We start from the raw sequence: 20,228 nt of genomic DNA, 5'->3' as shown, positions 1-20,228 counted from the left end.
AGATCAAACAACAAAGTTTATCCTTGTCAGTTTAGTTAAAAAAAAGTTATTCTGCAGGTTAACAGATAAAAAATAGAAACAAATTATTCACTGGTTTGTTTGGTTTAAGGCATTTTTATATGAGAAGTCGGAAAGTTTTATTCAGTAGTTAAGTTATAACTGGACAACCTGTTGGAGGATGAATCATGAAAAATGAAAGATCCAATGGAGGAGCTGCTCCCCATGAATAAAGTTCAGAACTACAGTACTGTAATTAATTCCAAACAAGGTGGAACAGGATGGAATGAAACTCAACAGAGTAACATGGAGTGGGATGGAACACAGTGGTTAGCATGGTGAGGATGAACGGTGCAACTCGAGGTGTTTAGAGGTATTAATGATCCCAGCATTGCCTTTAAAGCATCATTAGTAATACTGGCCCTTTTTTAAACACACACATCTGTTCCCTGTAAACGACGCTGCGAGTACAGACACAAATATTTGCATGAGTACCAGCAGACAAAAGTGAATTTATAAAAAAATAAATCATAAAATATACTAAATGGGGCCAAAAAAGACAACAACATGACAACAGCTAAACAAATGGAATGAAAGTGATGAACGAAACCAACTCAACAGTTTAAGGTGTCAAATCGATTCTGTTGTAGGAAAAGACAAACATCTCTGTTTAAAACCTGTTAAAAGTAAAACCCCAGAAAAGTCCTTCCTGCAACAAAAACATGATCAACAAAACACATGACAAAAGACAAATGGGTTCTGGGGGAATGAAATCAAATGAAATTGTGTCATGTTGCATGTGGGGATGTAATAACAGCTCCAGGTGGAGGTGACGAAACTGGGAAATGAGATTCTGAACCTTCATATCCCAACATATCAACTTAATGTCATAATTCCACTAGAATCACTTACTTATGATTAAAATATACATTTTAACAATATTTAGACACATATATTTTAAGGCAATTTCATGTTATCCTCATTTTTATGAAATACTACATGTACAAAAAACCTGGAGGAAAAACATGGATTACCACTTTTCACCAGCAGGGGGAGCAAAAGCCCACAGTAGAGGATAGCTGGTCTTCCTGCTGGTGAAAAGCAGCTCACAGTCCAATGAGGGGACAGTGAGCTGGTACATAGTTGCAAATATTTATGTGAGCACAGACACAATATGTGTTTACTAAATAAAATGAATATAAATGTATTTGTGTGTGTGTGTGTGTGTGTGTGTGTGTGTGTGTGTGTGTGTGTGTGTGTGTGTGTGTCCACAGCATTAAGGTCTCTTCCAGCCAGAGTAGGTCAAAGCCATCCAGGTCTGTTGCTGCTGCTGTTAGAGAGCCAGAGCCAGAGTGAGAACAGAGCAATGAAGACGTGAGTTCAGCCTCCAGAAACAAAGTGCAGCCTGAGAAACACTGCAGCCCCGTCCCTCCGGGTCCTCTCGTCCTCTCCATCCTAAACTACAGCCCATAATAATACCACCACCACTACTACTACTACTACTAATGATACTGTCCGTGTTGGATCAATAACTTACTCCAGATGTAAAAACACAATTCAAGCCTTCTGAGGTGGATGGAAGCACGATTTTTGTGAACCGATGCAACAGAGATGAGTTGGTTGATGGGTATGGGAGGGTTTGGTGAGTGACGTTAGATTAAAAAAATGAAAATGAAAAATGGTTTGCAACTTTTAACACCCTGGGTGAAATGACCCAGTGAGAACTCCTGTATATGATAACGCCTCAAAAAAGCCGACATCTCCCTTCTCTGTTCGTCTTTTATCAAACCAGTGAAAATGAGGAAATTAGTGTCTGAATTCAGAGTAGAAAGGGAGGAGTTTGATAAAACGTTGGCGCTAAACCGGGAATGTAGTCTGACATCCAGTCATCCTGATGAACGAATGGTAACAAAGGGGGGGGGGATGATGATCGACAAGAGGTGGCTGGGAGGGACGACGGAGGGAAGGAAAGGAAGTGGGGTGAGGTGTTATTGTGCTGCGTGATGAATAAGTGAGTGGGTGGCTGGGTGAATGGGAAGTTAGTAAAAAATAGATGAAATTAAAATAAAAAAGGGCCAAAACATGGCACTCCAAACCAGAAGGCTCAGGAGCCAAGCCACAGAAAATAAAGAAGAAAAGATAAGGTTCAAGGCACTAATGGAAGATTTCAAACAAAAAGCTGCACGAAACACCAAAAAGGGAGGAAATGTTTTCTATATATATATGTAAAATATATATAAGGAAGAGAATATATGTTTTTATTTCAAAAGGGTTATATATTTAACGTTTGGGATGTTGCCTACCTTCTTGGAAACCTGAGCGAGAAATTTCTACAAAAAACAAAAGAGGGATAAAGAAAGAAAGAGAGAAGTTTGTATAAAATGTGTAAATTTATGATCCTCCTGTAAAAAAAAAACCCTCTGAGTAGCAAAACCAGAACAGACACCAACATTACCAGCAGCCGCATGTCCAGCAAACACAACCAGCATTAAACCAGTAAATATTTCACAACAATAAATGAAATCAGTTCCGTTTCTGTCGAGGGGAATGAGCTAAGGCAGAAGACCCTGTTTGAACACCCCACCCCACCCCCCACAACAAGAAATGAAGCAGCCCCCCACATACAGTCGTCCTGGGAGGTCCTGAAAAAAAGTGGCTGTGAGGTCAAAAGGTCAGATGTGATGAAACGTCACACAGAGAGACAAAAAACTACTTCCTGTACACACAAAGACATTCAAAATGAGCATCACGCGTTAAACGTCAGTTTAATATTTAACATAAACGTGATGTAAGAAACAGTTGCACACACACACACACACACACACACCAATATACGTACACACAAAACTCGTGTGTTTAATGAAACTGTACAATGCGACACAATCTCTGTCTCCACCTCTAATTCCTATCAGTGAATCAAGTTCTGTGTGTGTGTGTGTGTGTGTGTGTGTGTGTGTGTCAAGGTGTCCCCAGTAGGGGTATTTATAGTTGAGGGAAAAGTGATATCTCCGGTGTAACCATGGATACTGTCACCACGGAGCTACAGTATCTCTGAGTGGGAGGTCTAGAATGTCTGCACCCTCCGTTTCTCACACACACTCGACACTGACACCCACACGTGTAGGGGGGGGGGCAAAATCTGATGCGCCTATGGCTGTACACACTCTTCTTCCATCATCATCATCATCATCAACAAAAGATGAGACAGGACTGTTGGATGTGGAATCACATCAGATACGGTGGATGGAACCGACCGCCACCCGGACCGTTTCCTACGACTCCATCGAGCGACACTCACACCAGCGGTATCTACTGCATTAGCAACACCTGGTGTGTAACCAATCATACGTCAGCACACAGGGAACTGTCCACGAATGCGGGCGTGCGTTCAGGAAGCCACGATTATTATGTTCTTTGTTTTTTCTGAGCGCGTTTATATATATTCAGTCGACCAGCACTGAGAGAAAAATGGAGTGATTGTTGACTTCAGTCTTTTTTAGGAACAGGAATACAGATTTCCATAAACCCTGAGGACTCAACAGGGAGAATTTTCCATTTTTTTGTCAGAAGCTGACATCAGGCTAACACAAAGTGTTGGTCTAGCTGTGACTAGACACTACACAGGCTTCTCCCTCCCATCCGTTCCTCCCACTCTCCTCCCACCCAGTTGCTGTTTCCACCCCACTGTATTTAACTAGTGGAGTTGGATGAAAGCTCCAATCCATTCCCAAGGAAAATAATAACATAGAACAAATTTAGTTTTCATTGCAATCAGGTACCCGGGAGATGAGAGCTGGGTTTTTTTGGGCTGCAACCTGCACTAGAAGAACCAATTCAGTCACAGACTGCAACATCCCAAGACAGCCCTCAATTCAAAATTTTTCCCTGACCTACTTGCATTATGTCAAAGACCAAAGCTACTTTCATGGATTAAAGCAGTAGCTTTGATCTACGGTCTTACTCACACTGGCCTTCTTCCCTTGTCTTTCTATCTTATCCAGTTCCTGGGTGCACAAAAGTTAAAAATTTGACATTGACCTAGTTTCTCAAGGTATTTCTATCAGCAACGGTTGCAAAGATATGTGGTGGACTAACTAACAGACGGACAAACGCTGACAATTACAATATATCATCGCTTTGAAGCGGGATGTAATAATAACATAAAACAAATTTAGCTTTCATTGCAATCAGGTACCAGGGAGATGAGAGCTATGTTTTTTTTGTGCTGCAACCTGCACCAGAGAACCAAGATGAAAACTAGGCCAGACTTGGAAGCACAAAAACCCAACAAAATTACTCCTCGTCACCACAGCTTCAAACCAAATTACAGAGCAGACACAGCTGTTCCCTTTCCTCTGCCCTTCTGGCTCAGCGAAGCTACAGATCAGCACAAGTCCAGTGATAGGGATGAGATGAAACCAGTGCAACCCAGTGATGACATGGATGCAAAGACTGCATCTTTCCCTGGGAGGAAATGAGCACATGAACCGACTCGTAATATCAAACTAGTCATTTTCTGCCTCGGGCTCAAACCTCAACACTCAGAAAAGGGTTTGAATGGAATTTATGCTGCAAAGTCGCTGTATAATAAGAAGAAAATGCAGTTTCCACAGTTTGTGTCTGCATGTGATTAAAAAACACCAAAATGTACTCGTCAGTCTGACAACCCCCCCCCCCCCCGATTTCCCGCTCTCACGCCTCCCTTATCACTCACCTGCGTACAAATTTGGATGTGAACTTGCTGAAGATCCCCGTGGCGCCATGCGTCCTCCGGGCCTGGCTGTTGCCATGCGACAGCGAGGGGGAGGCGGGCCCGCCGGGGTAGGCGGAGCCCTGCTGGTCCCGCGCGCCCCGCTGTTGGCCTGCGTGGAATGTGCTGCGGATGCCTACCCCTCGGGAGAAGTTGGCGCGGTCCGACGCTGCAGCGCTGCTGATGTTGTGTGCGGATGGGGAGGCGCCGGGCGCCCGCTGAGATGGGGCACTGAAGAAGAAAAAATAAAAATAAAAAGGAGGTGTCGGAGGAAAGAGGATAGATAATGGATAAAGGTCGGATGTGGGAAAGAGAAAAGATGGTTGGATGAGTTTGGGTGGCGTGATGAGAGAACAGCCAGAAGAGGTGTAGCAAATGATGATTTCAGGAGGACAGGTCAGACAGGAGAAGACAAGAATGTGTGGAAGATGAAGGGAAGAAGTGACAGAAGAGAGAATAGTAGTGAAGAGGAGGGAGAGGAGGAACATGTCATTAGGCAAACACAACTGACAGGAAACCACTTCTTCAGATGAAGTGTGTTCTTCATTGTCACGTCACTGATCTGACATCTGATGCCAACTTTTCCCTGATGCGTCGCACAATCCCAAAAAATCAGATCCAGTCCGGGTCGTGACAAATCCTACCCAAACACGTTTCCTCCAACAAAGCATCACAACTCACTGGCTTTCTCTCACACTCTCTCTCTCACACACACACACACAGGATTCACTGAGCTAAAACCTTGCATTTGCTTTGCTAGTACGTGGGCACTCGTGGTCCATGGTGGCGGCGGCCTGTGGCGCTGACAAACCTGCTGCCGATGGCAAACACAACTGACCGAAATGAGAAAAACAAAGTACACTCAGAGATAAGAGTTGAAAAGACTTTAGGAAATCTAATCCAATGAGGAACATCACGCTGGAACAGAATGTCAGACATATACAAAATTAAGAAATAAAAGGAAAGCCCAATTTGTTTTTTATCAAATCTCTGCCCCACTCGTTTAGACTTTGACAGAGCTGTGACTGTCCTGTTACGGAGTTGTGTGTCGCTATGGAGAATAGCCTCACAACTCTGGTTAAAAATGTGCAAGCTAAACCTTTTTTTATGGCTTATCAAATGAAGGTGATTTTTTTAAATCTCTGATATCTGTATTTTTCAGTTTTTAAAAAGGAAAACAATTGTGGCCAAGGGGTAGGAAAAAAAGTCCCTTTAATGTATCCTTTACTTTGATGGGGATGCGTTCAAGGACATGGGATATCCTATTCCAAATGCTAGCAGCTCTATGGACACAAGAAAGGAAAGCTTAGTCCAGGACTGTGTGACATTATGTGATCATCAGGGGAACTAGTTAGTGTTCATTCATTCATTCATTCATCTTCAAACCCGCTTAATCCACAAACGCAGGTCGCGGGGGAACCGGCGCCTATCCCGGCAGTCTCAGGGCGTGAGGCGGGGGACACTCCAGGCACGACGCCAGTGCACCGCGGAGCCACATAGAAACCAACGATCAGTCACACACACACTCACTCCTACGGTCAATTTGGGACCGGCCAATCAACCTGAAGCGCATGCTTTTGGAGGTGGGAGGAAGCCGGAGAACCCGGAGAAAACCCACGCAGACACGGGGAGAGCATGCGAACTCCGCACAGAGCGGGACTCGAACCCGGGTCCGCCGTGTTGTGAGGCGGCAGCGCTAACCACTGCGCCAATGACAAATGAAAAGATTTTTCTATTTACTTTCAAGCAAAGGGTATTGGAATAAGACTTATAAAATTCAGCTTTCTACATGCATCTTTAATTGCTTTATAACTACACATAATACAATAAATGTCAACACAACTGAGTGAAATTGTTATTTGCTGAATTTTTCCAAACAGGAGTCTCTAAACCTTGAAGAACAGGAACAGATGGGACTTTTTCAGGCGCAGACTATGATCTGAGAAAAGATAGAGAGTCCTCACTCAGGGTACAGTCTACTTTTCGGCACAGTACCTTCTCTCCAACGTTCCCAACCAGGTTCTGAACAGCCCAAGCTCACTGCTGATCGATGCATGCAACAGAACAAGACTTCAACACAGAGCAGACAAAAGCACATGAAGCCAGAGGGCCACTTTGACATTTTGTTCTACGGGAATCTCAGCCTGACATTTGCCGGTGGCTTTTATCACAAGACAACCGTCACAGAAATTTGCGGGTGTCGGTGGAAATGGCAAATCTGATCAACCTTCGACAGGATTTAAGCTCACTGAGGAACATATTTACAAACCTTCGAACCCGAATTTTGGCACCTGGTCAGGAAAAAAGCAAATAAACCCAAATCTCAAAGTGGCCCCTAAAACAGACAGACAGTCGGACACATACAGCAAGAGCACACATGCACATTCACATAGAGGAACCCATCGTGAGGTCATAGGTTTGTTTCATTCCACAGTACAGTTAAGGCCTAAGAGATGAAGACAGAATCTTCCTGGAAACTCCTGAACTGAGGGGAGTTGACGCAACAGTCTGAGGCTGACAAGCATGAAAAACAACCGCTGAGGGAAGCTTAGAGAGACATCCTATCTTTGCTCAAGACAAATCAGGTTAAATCTCTTTGTCCACAAACACAACACCTCAGAAAATAGTAAACTCTTAGAACATTGTCATTCCCTGAGTGGTATGGTCTATCTGCATAAGTAAGGTATGCAGTTGAGCGAGGCTCAGAGGTAAGTTAAAGCTGAGGATACCAGGTATGTGTGATTAGTTGACTAAACATTGTCACATTGCAAGAAGCATTGATTCAGATAATAGTAATTCTAATTAAGTAAAAAGCAACTGCAATTTTTTTAGGTACGTAGATGTTTACCCACTCATTCAAGAACAGTCACATGTTCTCAAAGAGGTGAAATAAAATCACACTAAGAAAACGTCCAGTTACTTTTAATACAAACTCTTTGGATTGGTGGGTATATTTGGTAGCAGTGTAGTTATTATCCTGTTATTACAGGTTTGGAAGTCATTTCAAGAGTTAACTGCATTCAGGAGACAAAACTAGTCCAGTGGGTGTGAGGTTCCTTGAAATGTGACCATCAGATGACAACAGCGTTGTGTTGTTGAAAAGGCGATAAGGACATTTATGGCCTTCTTTCATGTGACGCATCTGAGAACATTAACCGTGATCAATAAGTATGTCATCAGTGGGTAGATTTATGTCGATTGAACCATCGGTCTACATAAGAGAATATCCATTTGATTTTAAGCTCTTGTGTAAATTAGTCCTGCTTCCCTCTTAAAATCAGCTTTGGGACAAAACTCCAGGCAGCAAACTTTTAAAAAAGACTCACTACTACCATCTAGCAAAAAAGGGGCCTTCTGGAAATATTGCTGTTCTCCTTCCATTTAAAAATGAACATGTGCGTTACAGCAGAGTCGCCTGTGTCCTCCAGAACACAAAACTAAAAGTCTGAAGACATACAGCGGAGGTGCGGCACAAACCTGCTCATCTCGTTCTCAAAATCCTGACTATTCAGTTACGGTCTGTTGGGTAGATGTGAAGATTGAAGCGTGACTTCTACACACAAGGTTTAATTTCGGACAGCTTTCTGTAGGTCAAAGTCTACTTCCTGGTTGTTGCTGAGCAACTGGTTTGTCTAAATTATCTGTTGTCAAAAATGTTCACTATGGTGATGCCAAAGCAAGGGTACAATAAATAAAATTGTAAAAATAAATTTAAATATGCTCTCAATTTGACTAAACTTGGAAATCTTTCAAATGTGATCAATGATCTAAAATTAAAATGTAAATACGAATTAATAAGTAGAAATAAAATTAAACTAATGAGGACCTTCTGTAATCTTGTGTGACGCCCTAAAGGCTGTAATGTGATAGAATTTATTTAAATGACTTAAAATGTGAATGAACTGAAGATGCAAAGATTGGCAGATCTTCAGGGAAAATCAAACAGATGCAAACAACTACGTCAGAAAATCAATGAGTTGTATACGCTGATACAGCAAATGTGAGATTTTCTGAGGCAGAAGAATTATGAGGTGGAGGCAAACCAGTAAAATTCTTAGCATGCACACACTCCACACAAACAACAGGTGGAAAGAACAATTTACCATACTAAAAACAAAGAAATATAGAAAAGTTCAGGAGAATTTAGAAACTTTCAACTGAGAGTTATGCCTTTCATCCCAAGGCCTCAAACAAATGTTTCTTGGTTATCTCAGCCCCTCCTAAGAGGAGAAAAGACCAAGACTGTGGCAATTATCAACCTATTAGCGCTCTGAAATATTTATAGGTAGAATGACCTACAGATTAGAAAATCTACTCCCCGACCCTACATTTGGATCAAGCTGGATATTTACAGAACAGGCAAACCACTGACAATGTAAGGAGAACGTTATAAATATTAAACCACACTAGTAAAGATTATAGAAATTATTGTTGGAAAAGATAGAAAAAGTTTAATTTTTACAGTTAAAGGAAAATTTGGATTCTAAGATAAATGATAGATGGTTATTCAGACCATCTATGATGAACCTACAGCACAAATAAAATGGGGATTTCTCTGGTTATTTGTCTGACAACTTAGACTGCTGCTTGATTCCACCGTCCCTCTCTGGTCTTATAATTGAGGCATTAGGTGAAACATTAACACAGAGAAGCTCTCAGAGGCTTTACAGCAGAACAGATCGAACACAAAGTGGGATTATTAGCAGATGATGCTCTACTGTTTCCTGAGAAGATGTTTCAGATGGTTCATGGGATTAGTGGCTGATTTTGGGAAATTATCACGCTTACAAATAGACAAATAGCAGTTGACAAAAACCCAACACTCCAGAGATCTGAAAGGGAAAATATGATCTCCCGTGGGAAGCAGAAATATCCAATTATTTAGGAATTATTTTGCATAACATCTTTCGAGGCAGTCACAAGCAAACTATGGGCCGAAAAGTTGGATCAAGGGTGTCCAACTGCAGACAAAACCAAATCGAAATGATAAACTACCAACAGAAAACATAGTTGACTGTTAAAAGTTTTATTTGGAGGACTAAGAGGATAAAAGGTGAAAAACCAGTGAAGCAAATGTACTGACAATCTGAAATGCTGCTGATTTAAAAAGACACTCAATAAATTAGTTGAGATGAAACTTCTTTGACTCAACAACTTGACAGTAAACGCATTTCATTTGTCTTTATATTGGGTATTGTTGATGATTTTGAGTGAAAACTGAAAAATGTTCAAAACAATTTCAGTATGAACTTTGGAGTTAGACAAATGAGTTATACAAATAAGCAAAAAAGATTGTGTTGAAACACTTGTAAAAAAACAACAACCTGAAAATCCACCATTTTGGAACCAACAATTGGCTTCATTTCCCAAAGTAAGTTGGTGGTAGATGGAAAATTTCAGTGCAAACTAACAAGACTTTATCCGTCATTTCCCTTTCTGTCCTTTTGGTTCTTGCTGGACGGATGTCTGTGGTGCGAGCAGGAAGGGGGGGGGGTGTCGTCAGTGTGTATCTGTGTGTGTGTGACAGAGAGTGAGGAAGACACTTGCCTGGGCCGTGGTGCGTGCAGGTCAGAGGGGCATGGATGATTGGACGAGGACAGGGACTTGTGGTGGCGGGAACGTGAAGAGGAGGAGGAGGAGAGGACGGCAGCGGCCGAGGCAGTCGAGGCGCGGGAGCCCGGAGTGTTTAGACTGGGAGGAGGATGGGGGGGGGGAACAGGAGGAGGACACCCGCCCGATGCAAACACACCATACACACCACACAAGTAACACAACAAAAACAAACCAGGACAAACACACACAGTCATACACACACGCACACCGGGCGGGGTTTGTGTGTGGGTGGGTGGGGAGGTGAGGTGGAGTATGGTTAGAAGCAGCACTTATCAAACACACTCAGGGGGGGAGGAGGGGGGAGGGGGGGTTTGAAGAAAGACAAGTAGACGGATGCACGGAGACAGAAAACACGAATAGGAAGGAAGAGTTGGTCTTTTTTCTGTTCTGACACAAGAGACCAACTTTCACATTTTTCTTAACAAACGGAAAACATGAAGACAAAAGGACAAAATCACGTTTCTGACGTTACACAAAACAAAACAACACAGCACAAAAACCCAAACCACAACAGAACAATGAAAGTCGCTCTGGGTTCCCTGACAAATACACAACTTGTAAATAATTATTAGAACAATTTGAGGTCTTTCAGTACAAAGTTTAATTATCACAAATCTTAGAAATCCTCCCTAAATGTTTTTTGTTTTTGATTTTAATTAATAGTTTTGCGTATTTTCATCTATTGAGGTCCTTAGATTCATTTTAGATTCCGTTTTTTATACTATTTTCAATACAGTGGACTTACGGGGGTCCCTACTAATAAGGTTTCCGAGTTACAAGCCGTCTCAAGGTCGATGTTTTGCTTTAACTTGAGTCAAAATCAATAATCATAAGAAAATGTGGCAAAGAGAATTAGTTAAGATTAAGTTACGTAAAGGGGAATTATAAAAAAAAAATTCGGAGAAAATTAAGTTTAACAACAGTGTTGCATTAAGAGCGAAGCGAGTAAGTTGGCAATTAAGTGACCAAAAAAGCACAAACTCCTCCAACTAGAGCATCTTCCATCAGCACGAGTCATCTGATCTAAAAAAAAAAGATGTTTTTTTCATTATATTCTTTTTTAATCATGTTTTTATATAACAATTCTTATTTATAAATACATTTTTGATATTTTACAACAAATTTAAACATTTTTTAAAGTATTTTCTTCGGGGGCTGGAACGAATTAATGACCAGCCAATTTCAATGGGGAAAATCAATTTGATTTATGAGCAAATTGGGTTATGAGTTAGGTCACGGAAGAAACTGAGCTCTTATGCTAAGGCACCGAAATTATTATTGTAATTATTTCTCCTGGCTCATGCTGCCAGGAAGGAACAAATATGAAAACCAACATTCCATTTTTAGGTCTGCAAAAATTTGCTTCTTTTCACATTTTATGGACCAAATGTTTCATCAATCAACCAATAAAAATTTGCATACGATAAAACTCATCATCCATAACCATTAGCTTTTTCTATTTTTCTGATAACAATAGATGGGCAAGTTGTTCAGCTTCATTTATACAAATACATGTCACAGCAGTTTAACAGAGTTGAGCATTATGGCTAACTACACTTCTTCTTTACTTTCCTATCAAGGTTCAAGCCTCTATATGAAACTAGGAAACATTTCTAATCTATGAATATGTATTTAAGTATTTTAGTCAGGGAAACAACGCTGGGTATTTTTTGAACCCTTGATCAGCGGAGTTGCTTTGGGTTACAAAACGCACCGACGTAATTCCACTGTATCCACACACAGAAGCGAGACAGAGGAGACAGAAGACTGGTACCAGAACAAGACCAAGATGAGGAGGAGAGGCCAGATTGTTGGGCAATGATCAAGGGACTACATTTTTAAAAAGGACAACCAAACAGCTGCTAATTATAGAAAAAAACAGAGGAAAAAAGAAACCCTCTTTCTAACAGGATTTAGAACAGCTAGTGATGGAAAAACATTCATTTACTGGTAAGTCTAGTCCGTAGCTAGAGTTGGGAGCATGTGTGACAAGTATGTTTAAACTGAGTAGATATTTCTGTCCATGTGTAAGCCTATTAGGAGGCAAGCACAGGAACCATATAGTGCCACTCAGCGTAAATATTCCATCACAAGTCTTCTTAATCTCCTTACAGAGAGGCACAGAAAAATAATAAGAAGGCAGATTAATATAAAAGACAAGGGGGAAAAAAAAGTCAAGCAGGGAAAAGAAAGAGCAAGGGTGCCGAAAATATTTAACATCCACTGGGACAAGAAGTCAGACACAGAACCAACAAAAGAACACAGAACAATATAAAGTAGAAAAGGACACAAAATGGGAGGAGGAGAGTTGGGGGGGGGGGGGTAACAAGCATAAAAGCCAAAACTTCACAGCATCAATGATGATCTAATAAGGTAACTTGAATAATAATAAAAGCAGATCACAACAGTTAGAATCTACCATGGATTAAGACACACAATATTAAAAAGAATGCTGTTTCAAATGACCACATCATTTATCGTTAACAATGTAGTGTGAGGTCAAAAGGAAAAAGGTTTCTCCAAACATAACTTTACAAAAAAAATATTATTCATTCTATTTTTTCATGGTGTTGCCTGTGAAGTAAGTTGTCGGACACGAGGAGGTCATTTGAGACTAGGGATAAGTTATAAAGCACTCACAATGGACACCGCATCATAGTCAGGATTAAGGCTAGGCTTAAATGTTTAATGCTTCTGAAAAGCGCATGAAAAAGCATATGGCTGGTTAAGCACAGGGGAGTGTGAGTGGGACACACGTATGAGATGTGACACATTCACGATCAAGCTTTTCTGTGGGCCGCGTGTGGATTGGTGCTGCCGAAAAGGGGCAAAGGAGATCGAGAAATGATCGAGAAACTGGAAAAGGGGAGGCAATACACTCCGTAGCGAGGAACGTCAGGGGAGCTTGATTTGAGTCCGAATTCATTGACCAGACTCCATCTTAATTATTTGATTTCTTTTATCCCAAAATACAATTTATTTTGTTTTTATCTCTGTCGTTTCAGGTTCACGTCAACCCATCTGTCCCTGGTTTTCTGTTTGGGGAAGTCACATTTCTTTTAAACGCAAATGCTTTAATAATAAAAAGAAGAAATAAAACATCAATTTAGAGAACAAATGAGTTCCTCTGTGCATCAACATGTTTCAAACTGCATCTAAGTGAATGCGTATCTATCGAACCCTGAGTCTGCTGTAACTGGTAGGCTTCAATCAGACAGCCATGGCTAATCTCTAATTTACCGGAGGTTTGGCTGAAATTCCCAAGGGAGAATGATTTTCCTGTCCACGAGGCCTAACCCTGCCCTGGGGGCATTGCTGAAGGAATAACTGTGCCAGCTGGCTGGGCTCTGGAGGATACCAGCCCAGGACTGGACTGGAGTCAGCGAGACAGCTGAAGGGCAGCGTCATTCACAAATCGCGCTGGATGTGTTTGGATTACGTCTGAGAGAGGAGGGAGCGCTGCTTCGGCTCGAGGAGTCAGACGGGATGCTGTGAAAACCACACTGGGTTCCTTCTCCTTTGAAAATAACTCTTTTCAAATTGTTTCTGTAAATATGTGTGTGTGGATATATACCTATCCTTGCCGTTCTGGATGCCCTGGCCCAGTGTGGCTCGTTCAGTCAGAGGAGAGTTCCGACTGCGACCTGTACCAGTGGACAGGATGCTATTCTATAGGGGGAAAGGAAGGAGAAAAAGCGCAATAGAAATGTTTCAGACAGAGGACAATAAAGAACATGAGGGGTGGGTGCAGATGACAGACGGATAAATCAGACAAAAATTGGTCGGTTATGACCGAAAAGGCTGTGTGCATTTTTCCTGATCATCCTGGATGAGTGAATTTACAAAACCATTTGTTTCTCTTAACCCTTAAAAACATCTCATGTTCTGGAATCATCATCAGCACTCATGTCTACCATGACACTGGCAAATAAGCTATCCACCCAAATTTACGTTAGATGGAGACAGCCTGGATGGTGTCACCTAAATCCACTTAACAATAATAATGTAAGCCTCCTCTCTGGGCAGAATCAAGAAGTGTTACCAGGAATATAACAAAAGTCGACAGAAAAAAATCCTCTAAATGCCCACATATTAGGCGAGGACTAGCGGTGTTGTAAATGTAATGTAAAGCAGTGTGGACATGTGGTCTCACGGTTGAGGGCGTGGCACTCTTCTTGCGGTCAGAGGACACCAGGGGACTGGCTGGGACTCTGGTGGTGGAGCTACCTGACGAACCTTTCCTCACAGAATCCTCTCCTGCTGTCCTATTGTCGGACTGACCCCCCCTCTTGGAGTAAGACGAGCCTTGAAGGAAAACCGAAAAGAAATGAGGGAAAGGGAGAAAGAGAACTTTAAAAATCACATTCATTCCCAGAAAAATTAGCAAATTCACAAATTAATCACATACAAAACTGAAAACTTCACACAAAAAGGAATTCCCCTACAAAATAAACAAATAATTAATCGGAAAAAATAATACAGTAAACAAATACCGTATACATAAATTAACCAATGACCGATCACAAACTTCTCACTCAGCACAGAACACAATACATTGTTGACACACAACAAGTTCCTAAAAGTTTCCAAATCTTTCATTGCTTTGTAATAATTAAAATCAATCATAATTCTTGTTTGGACAATTCTCTTTAAAATCACTTCTGCGTGACAGTCTGAAGAGCCTTCAATCTTTTTTTTCCTGCTTCAATAAACTGTCATTTTTGTTTGGCTCAGAAGGAAGTTTAAAATCTGCCATTCCTTATTTTGAGTTTTCCTGCGTTTCAAACTGATTGTGTATACCTGTTTGTTAAAAACAAGACCTAATGAGAGAAAGACTCTCTCTACAAACAGGAACAGGTTTTTGAGCCTTTGATAGTCCAGGAAACAGTGGTGTGTCAACCCAATTCTTAAGTTTGACTTTGTTTAAAATTTTTACCATCAGTTTGTACATGTTTTTACCGTTACTGCCACTGAAGCTGATCGGGTCTGACACAGCGTCACTAACACTAGGAGACAAGCCCTCTATTGGGAAAGGATCGGCAAACCTGGATTTAAAAGACCTGTACAATAAAAACTGATCAAATTCAGTTGCTGTGGGGTGAGTCGGCTCCTCCAGCTTCCCAGCAGTCTTTCAACAAGCCTCACTGACATCAAGCCCACAGCGGAGGACAGAGCAGCAGCATCTTCTAAAACGGGTCCCCAAAACTCCACCACACGCCCAAGGGTGGAGATTTTAGCTGTAATGCACTTGTTTTCTACTGCTGCTCCTGCAATGTCTTTCACGTTAAAAAGTCCTCTTTGATGACAGGCTTTTTTAAAATCCAATAAAGTGAGTTAAAATCCTTTGGTCTTTTCTTTAGAAAAACCCCCAGATTTTAAAAACACTGATAAAAAACTGGAAGGTCTTTTAGTTTGTCACTCCTCAGGTCCATTAAAAACAAGGCACGGTCAAGTCCAAGACCCCAGCACCAGGCGAGGACAGCCTACGTCATGGGCCGCCACACCAGGTCCTCAGGGCCAGTCAGGAAGCGCTGAATGAACTGCAAGTAACACGCAGCGTCCCTGCTGGCCAGATGAATGAGCCCCTGCCCTCCTTCCTCTCTGGGCAGGAAGAGGACGCTCTGTGGGACCCAGTGACAGCAGTCGCAGAAAAAGTCCATCATCGCTGCCTGGATTTTTGCCAGCAACATTGATGGGGGGGTCGATGCAGGACGGCCGGTGCCACAACATTGACCAGGTTGTTCATGATTAAAACACGACCTCTAAAAGACAATTTTGTTAAAATCCACTTCCAGTTGTTCAGCCTCTCTCACTCTTACCCCAGTTGACTTTTGCAGAGGAGATCTCACTAAAACTCCATGCAATCTGTTCCAAAATTTCCACATCTTTCTGATTTGTAATTGAAATGACAGCATCATCAGCATATGCGAAAATTTTAAAACCATAAATAAAACAGGGAATATTAAGACCAGAGAGACCTGCTCTCAGTCAGTTTAAAAAAGGCTCCAGAGCCAGAGAGTAGAGCATCTCTGAGAGGAGGCAGCCCTGTCTCACACCTCCCTAGACTTTAAAAGGAGTGTTCTAGCCACCGTTAACCTTAAGTACACTCGCAATGTCTCCATACAGGGTCTGAATCTTGGCAATAAAGTTAAAGCTGAAACCGAAACTTTTCAAGGTGTGTCACAAGTATGAATGTTCAACTCTATCAAAACCTTTTCTTCGTCTATGGAAATAAGACCAAGTCTTGTGCCCAATGAACTTGAGAGTTCCAAAACATTCCGGATGAAATGTACGTTATCCGTGATTAGTCTGCCCGGTACACAGTAAGTCTGATCCACATGAACAACCTTCTCCATCACTTTTCTTAGCCTGTTGGCCAAGACCTGGGAGAGGAGCTTGTAGTCTGTGCAGAGGAGGGACACCGGCCGCCAGCCCCTGATGTCCTGCAAGTCTCCCTTTTTTGGCAGGAGCGTGAGGACCACCCTCCTACAGCTCAGGGGCAGCAGATTTTTCATCAGGCTTTCCCTGAGCACGAAGAACAGGTCCTCCCCAATCACTGCCCAGAATTCTTTACAGAACTCAATTGGCAGGCCATCTAGGCCAGGAGACATGCCAGGTTTCATACCAGCTCTAGTAGAAGTTAGTCATCTCGTTCATTACGTCTACTCATGTCAAACCCCACACAACCGTCTGCACACACACACGCACACCAATCTCACCCTGGTCAGGAGCCCTGCGGTTCTGATGCTTCTGGTTGGACGACACACTTCGTTGTACCTTAGAGGGTGAACAGAACGAACAATGAGGCGTTTTTGTTGACTTTGAGCTCCATGATGTAAAACCTTCATGTCCTACATCTAAGTGGAATTCCACGTTAGGGATGGAATGTCCAGCACATGTGTCTCCGGGTGGGGTTTGCCGGACCTCATTATGTGTTAGCAGATGACATTATGTGTTCTCATTGTACCTTGTGAGGCGGGGAGGGGGCGTTAATGTTGCTTACATCACTTCCTGGCCGGGGCTTGATGCAAGCTTCATCCAGCTGAGGGGAAGGAAACAAAACCCCCACAAATTTAAAATCTGGCTGTGTGATTCAGAGTCTGTTGTACAGCTACATGAAACACAATGGAGTGAATATAGATCTTTTTTTTTTTTTACATTCATTGACTTTAAATACAGCCATTCAAATTCAGATATGAAAAATTTTATGTTTACATGGCTTAAAATCACAATAAAGGTAAAGTCTCACATTTCCTGGTATGATGAGTACAAAAGAGCTAGTAAATTTTAAAGTTTAATGTTCAACAGTAGTATATCTGTGGCTAAGCAAGCTATCACAACCAAAACACTGAAATATCATTGTACAAAGTGGAGCATACACCAATTAGCCATAACATCATGACTATTGACATGTGAAGAGAAAAACATTGAATATCTCTTCATCATGGCACCTGTTAATGAGAGGGAAAAATTAGGCAGCAAGAAAACATTTCATCTCAAAGTTGATGTGTCGGAAGCAGGAAAAATTGGGTAATGTAAAGATTTGAGCGGGTTTGAAAAGAGCAAAATTACGATGGCTACACAACTGGGTCAGAACATCTTCAACACTGCAGTTCTTGGGTGGTGTTCCCATTCTTTAAGTCAGTACTCATCAAAAGGAAACAAAAACGGTCAGAACAGGGTCGCCAAGGTTCATTGATGCAATTTGGGGAGTCAAGGCCGGCCCATACTCATGTAAGAGATGAGATACAGAAGTTCAAATTCCAAATTCCTCACATCTCAATCCAATTGTGCATTTTTGGGATACGCTGGACCAACACGTCCATTCTATGGAGGACCACCCTGACTTAAAGGACCTGCTACCAATGTCTTGATGCCAAATCCCACAGCCCACTTTCAGAGGTGTAGTGGAATCCACGCCTCGAGTGTTCAGGGCTGTCCGTGCAGCAGAACTGGGATTTGCTTGATATTTGATAGGTGGTCATAATGTTATGGCTGACTGGTGTGTGTGTATGTGTGTGTGTGTGTGTCTGTGTGTGTGTGTCAGTGTGTGTGTGTCTGTGTGTGTGTCAGAAACAATGTACCTCAGAGTTCCTATAGTCCAGAAGCAGATATGCAGCCATGACATCGTTGTACTTCTGGTTCACCAGTGAATCCTGGATCTCATCATGAGAGAATCCCATCTGCAGCATGATGTCTGCACACACAAAATCAGTTCAGAAATACACTGCTGGGTCTCTAGCGAATCCCTAATTCCACTTTAAGTCATGTTTATTGGAGTGCAATTGATAAAAGTGAGCATTGTTGTCTAATAGATCTGTGATAGCCACAAAAAGACATCAATTTTATACTGCATCTAATTTTGGAGTGTATTTTGGTGCCAACCTGTCCTCCTGGGGTCCTTGTAATCTGGTTGGGGTTCGATGTAAGGTTTGAGTTCTTCCTCCTCGTAGCCCACATTCATCCAACGGTCCCTCATTATCTGCTGCTCGGAGCAAAGCGGGAGTTAGAGGGAGGCATGAGACAACAAAAACAATAAAAGAGCATCGGCCAGAAGAAGGAAGATTACAGATTCTGAGAGAAGGGAAAGATGAGAGGGTAAAGAAATTAGTATAAACGGCCTCATCAAGACAATTTAGTAACACAATGGAAAACGAGGCAGAATCCAGCAGAAATAAATCTGCCCTAATGATACATGTGATGAAATAGCTTTTATAGTCAAGCAAACAATGTGTGTGACCTTGATCTGATTGAAACTGCTTGTGAAGGCCGGCATGTGGAGCCAACAGAAAATAGCCAAAGTGACTCCATACTGCTGTTTTGTTTTTGAAGTGCAAAATACACACAAACTTCAAGGTAGGGGGAAATTAAATGATCACAGGACTGAAGTTGAAATCTAAAGATAGAATATAGATCTTCTGTGCTTCTGACTGACTTTATGAAACTGAGCAGACGTGTTGGAAGCAAGGTCACAATTTTTTTTTAAAAGCAAATGTTATTGAAAGTTATTGAGTTAACTTTTTTTCTGTGTATAACTTCCATTTAAAACTAGGTATCATTCATTTCCCTTTATAGAGCAAAAAAAGTCTTCTCACAGATCCCAAACTAACAACTAGTTATACTGCCTTTAAAAAAAGACTTAATAGCAACAACCACAAAACCTGTGACACAGGTAAACTTACACAGTTTATTACTGTGTGCAGCATACAGCTAGCAATACAAATCATCAAATTAGAACATTCTGTGTGAGCCGCTAGTGGAATAACAGTTTCAATTGAATTCAGCAAATTTTCCCATGCTAATGTAAGAAAATATTCATGCAAAGATAAAAATCTTTTTTGTGTTTGTGAGTCGGTGCAGTCAGTACCTCAAGGCTGCCTCTTTTGGATGGGTTTAGGATAAGGAATTTTTTGAGCAAGTTCTCACAGTCCGTGGACATGTAGAAAGGAATCCTATATTTACCACGCAGCACACGCTCTCTCAATTCCTGTTGATGGACAAAGGCATTGAAGGTCAACAGTGAAAAACCAAAAAAATCTGTCACTCACAACCAACACCTAACAACTGTTTAGACTGCATCAAAGATTTAATATAAATTAAAGTCAAGGGAAGAGTGTTAAATGATAATTATGCAACACCTCTTAACTACATAATGTCATCTGATGTGGCTTGAATTAGGTAAACCACATGAGCTGCTGTCGCAGTAATTTTGATTCAAACGGGGTGTTGTATATCATCAATCCATCTATACATCTTCCAGGATCGGGTTTTGGAAGTGTACCAAATGTTCCTCTCACCTCCCACTGGAGTAGCTCCCAACACAGATGAGAAATGTAATCCCTCAACTAAGTTCTGAGTCTATCCTTCT

The 20,228-nt window shown here is 41.7% G+C and overlaps 1 protein-coding gene across 8 annotated transcripts in view; it reads right to left on the bottom strand.

The window, feature by feature from the left end:
- Positions 1-20,228, bottom strand: part of mark2b (MAP/microtubule affinity-regulating kinase 2b) — a 60,131-nt gene that overhangs the window by 4,752 nt on the left and 35,151 nt on the right. For 3 of the 8 annotated variants that reach the window (XM_068308333.1, XM_068308334.1, XM_068308338.1), the window contains exons 9-18: positions 19,728-19,847; positions 18,746-18,845; positions 18,445-18,557; positions 17,328-17,402; positions 17,080-17,137; positions 14,514-14,665; positions 13,935-14,029; positions 10,295-10,438; positions 4,712-4,978; positions 2,301-2,327 (exon numbers count right to left, since the gene is read on the bottom strand). In XM_068308333.1, the coding sequence (XP_068164434.1) occupies positions 2,301-2,327; positions 4,712-4,978; positions 10,295-10,438; positions 13,935-14,029; positions 14,514-14,665; positions 17,080-17,137; positions 17,328-17,402; positions 18,445-18,557; positions 18,746-18,845; positions 19,728-19,847 (1,151 nt within the window). The remainder of the gene's footprint in view (positions 1-2,300; positions 2,328-4,711; positions 4,979-10,294; positions 10,439-13,934; positions 14,030-14,513; positions 14,666-17,079; positions 17,138-17,327; positions 17,403-18,444; positions 18,558-18,745; positions 18,846-19,727; positions 19,848-20,228) is intronic. The other 5 variants (XM_068308335.1, XM_068308336.1, XM_068308339.1 and 2 more) reach the window with 3 other exon arrangements.

Source organism: Antennarius striatus, chromosome 23, assembly GCF_040054535.1.
Source record: "Antennarius striatus isolate MH-2024 chromosome 23, ASM4005453v1, whole genome shotgun sequence".
In the NCBI taxonomy this organism is placed as follows: domain Eukaryota; kingdom Metazoa; phylum Chordata; class Actinopteri; order Lophiiformes; family Antennariidae; genus Antennarius; species Antennarius striatus.
Note: the sequence above shows the minus strand (reverse complement) of the source record. Positions and strands in the feature narration are given on the sequence as shown.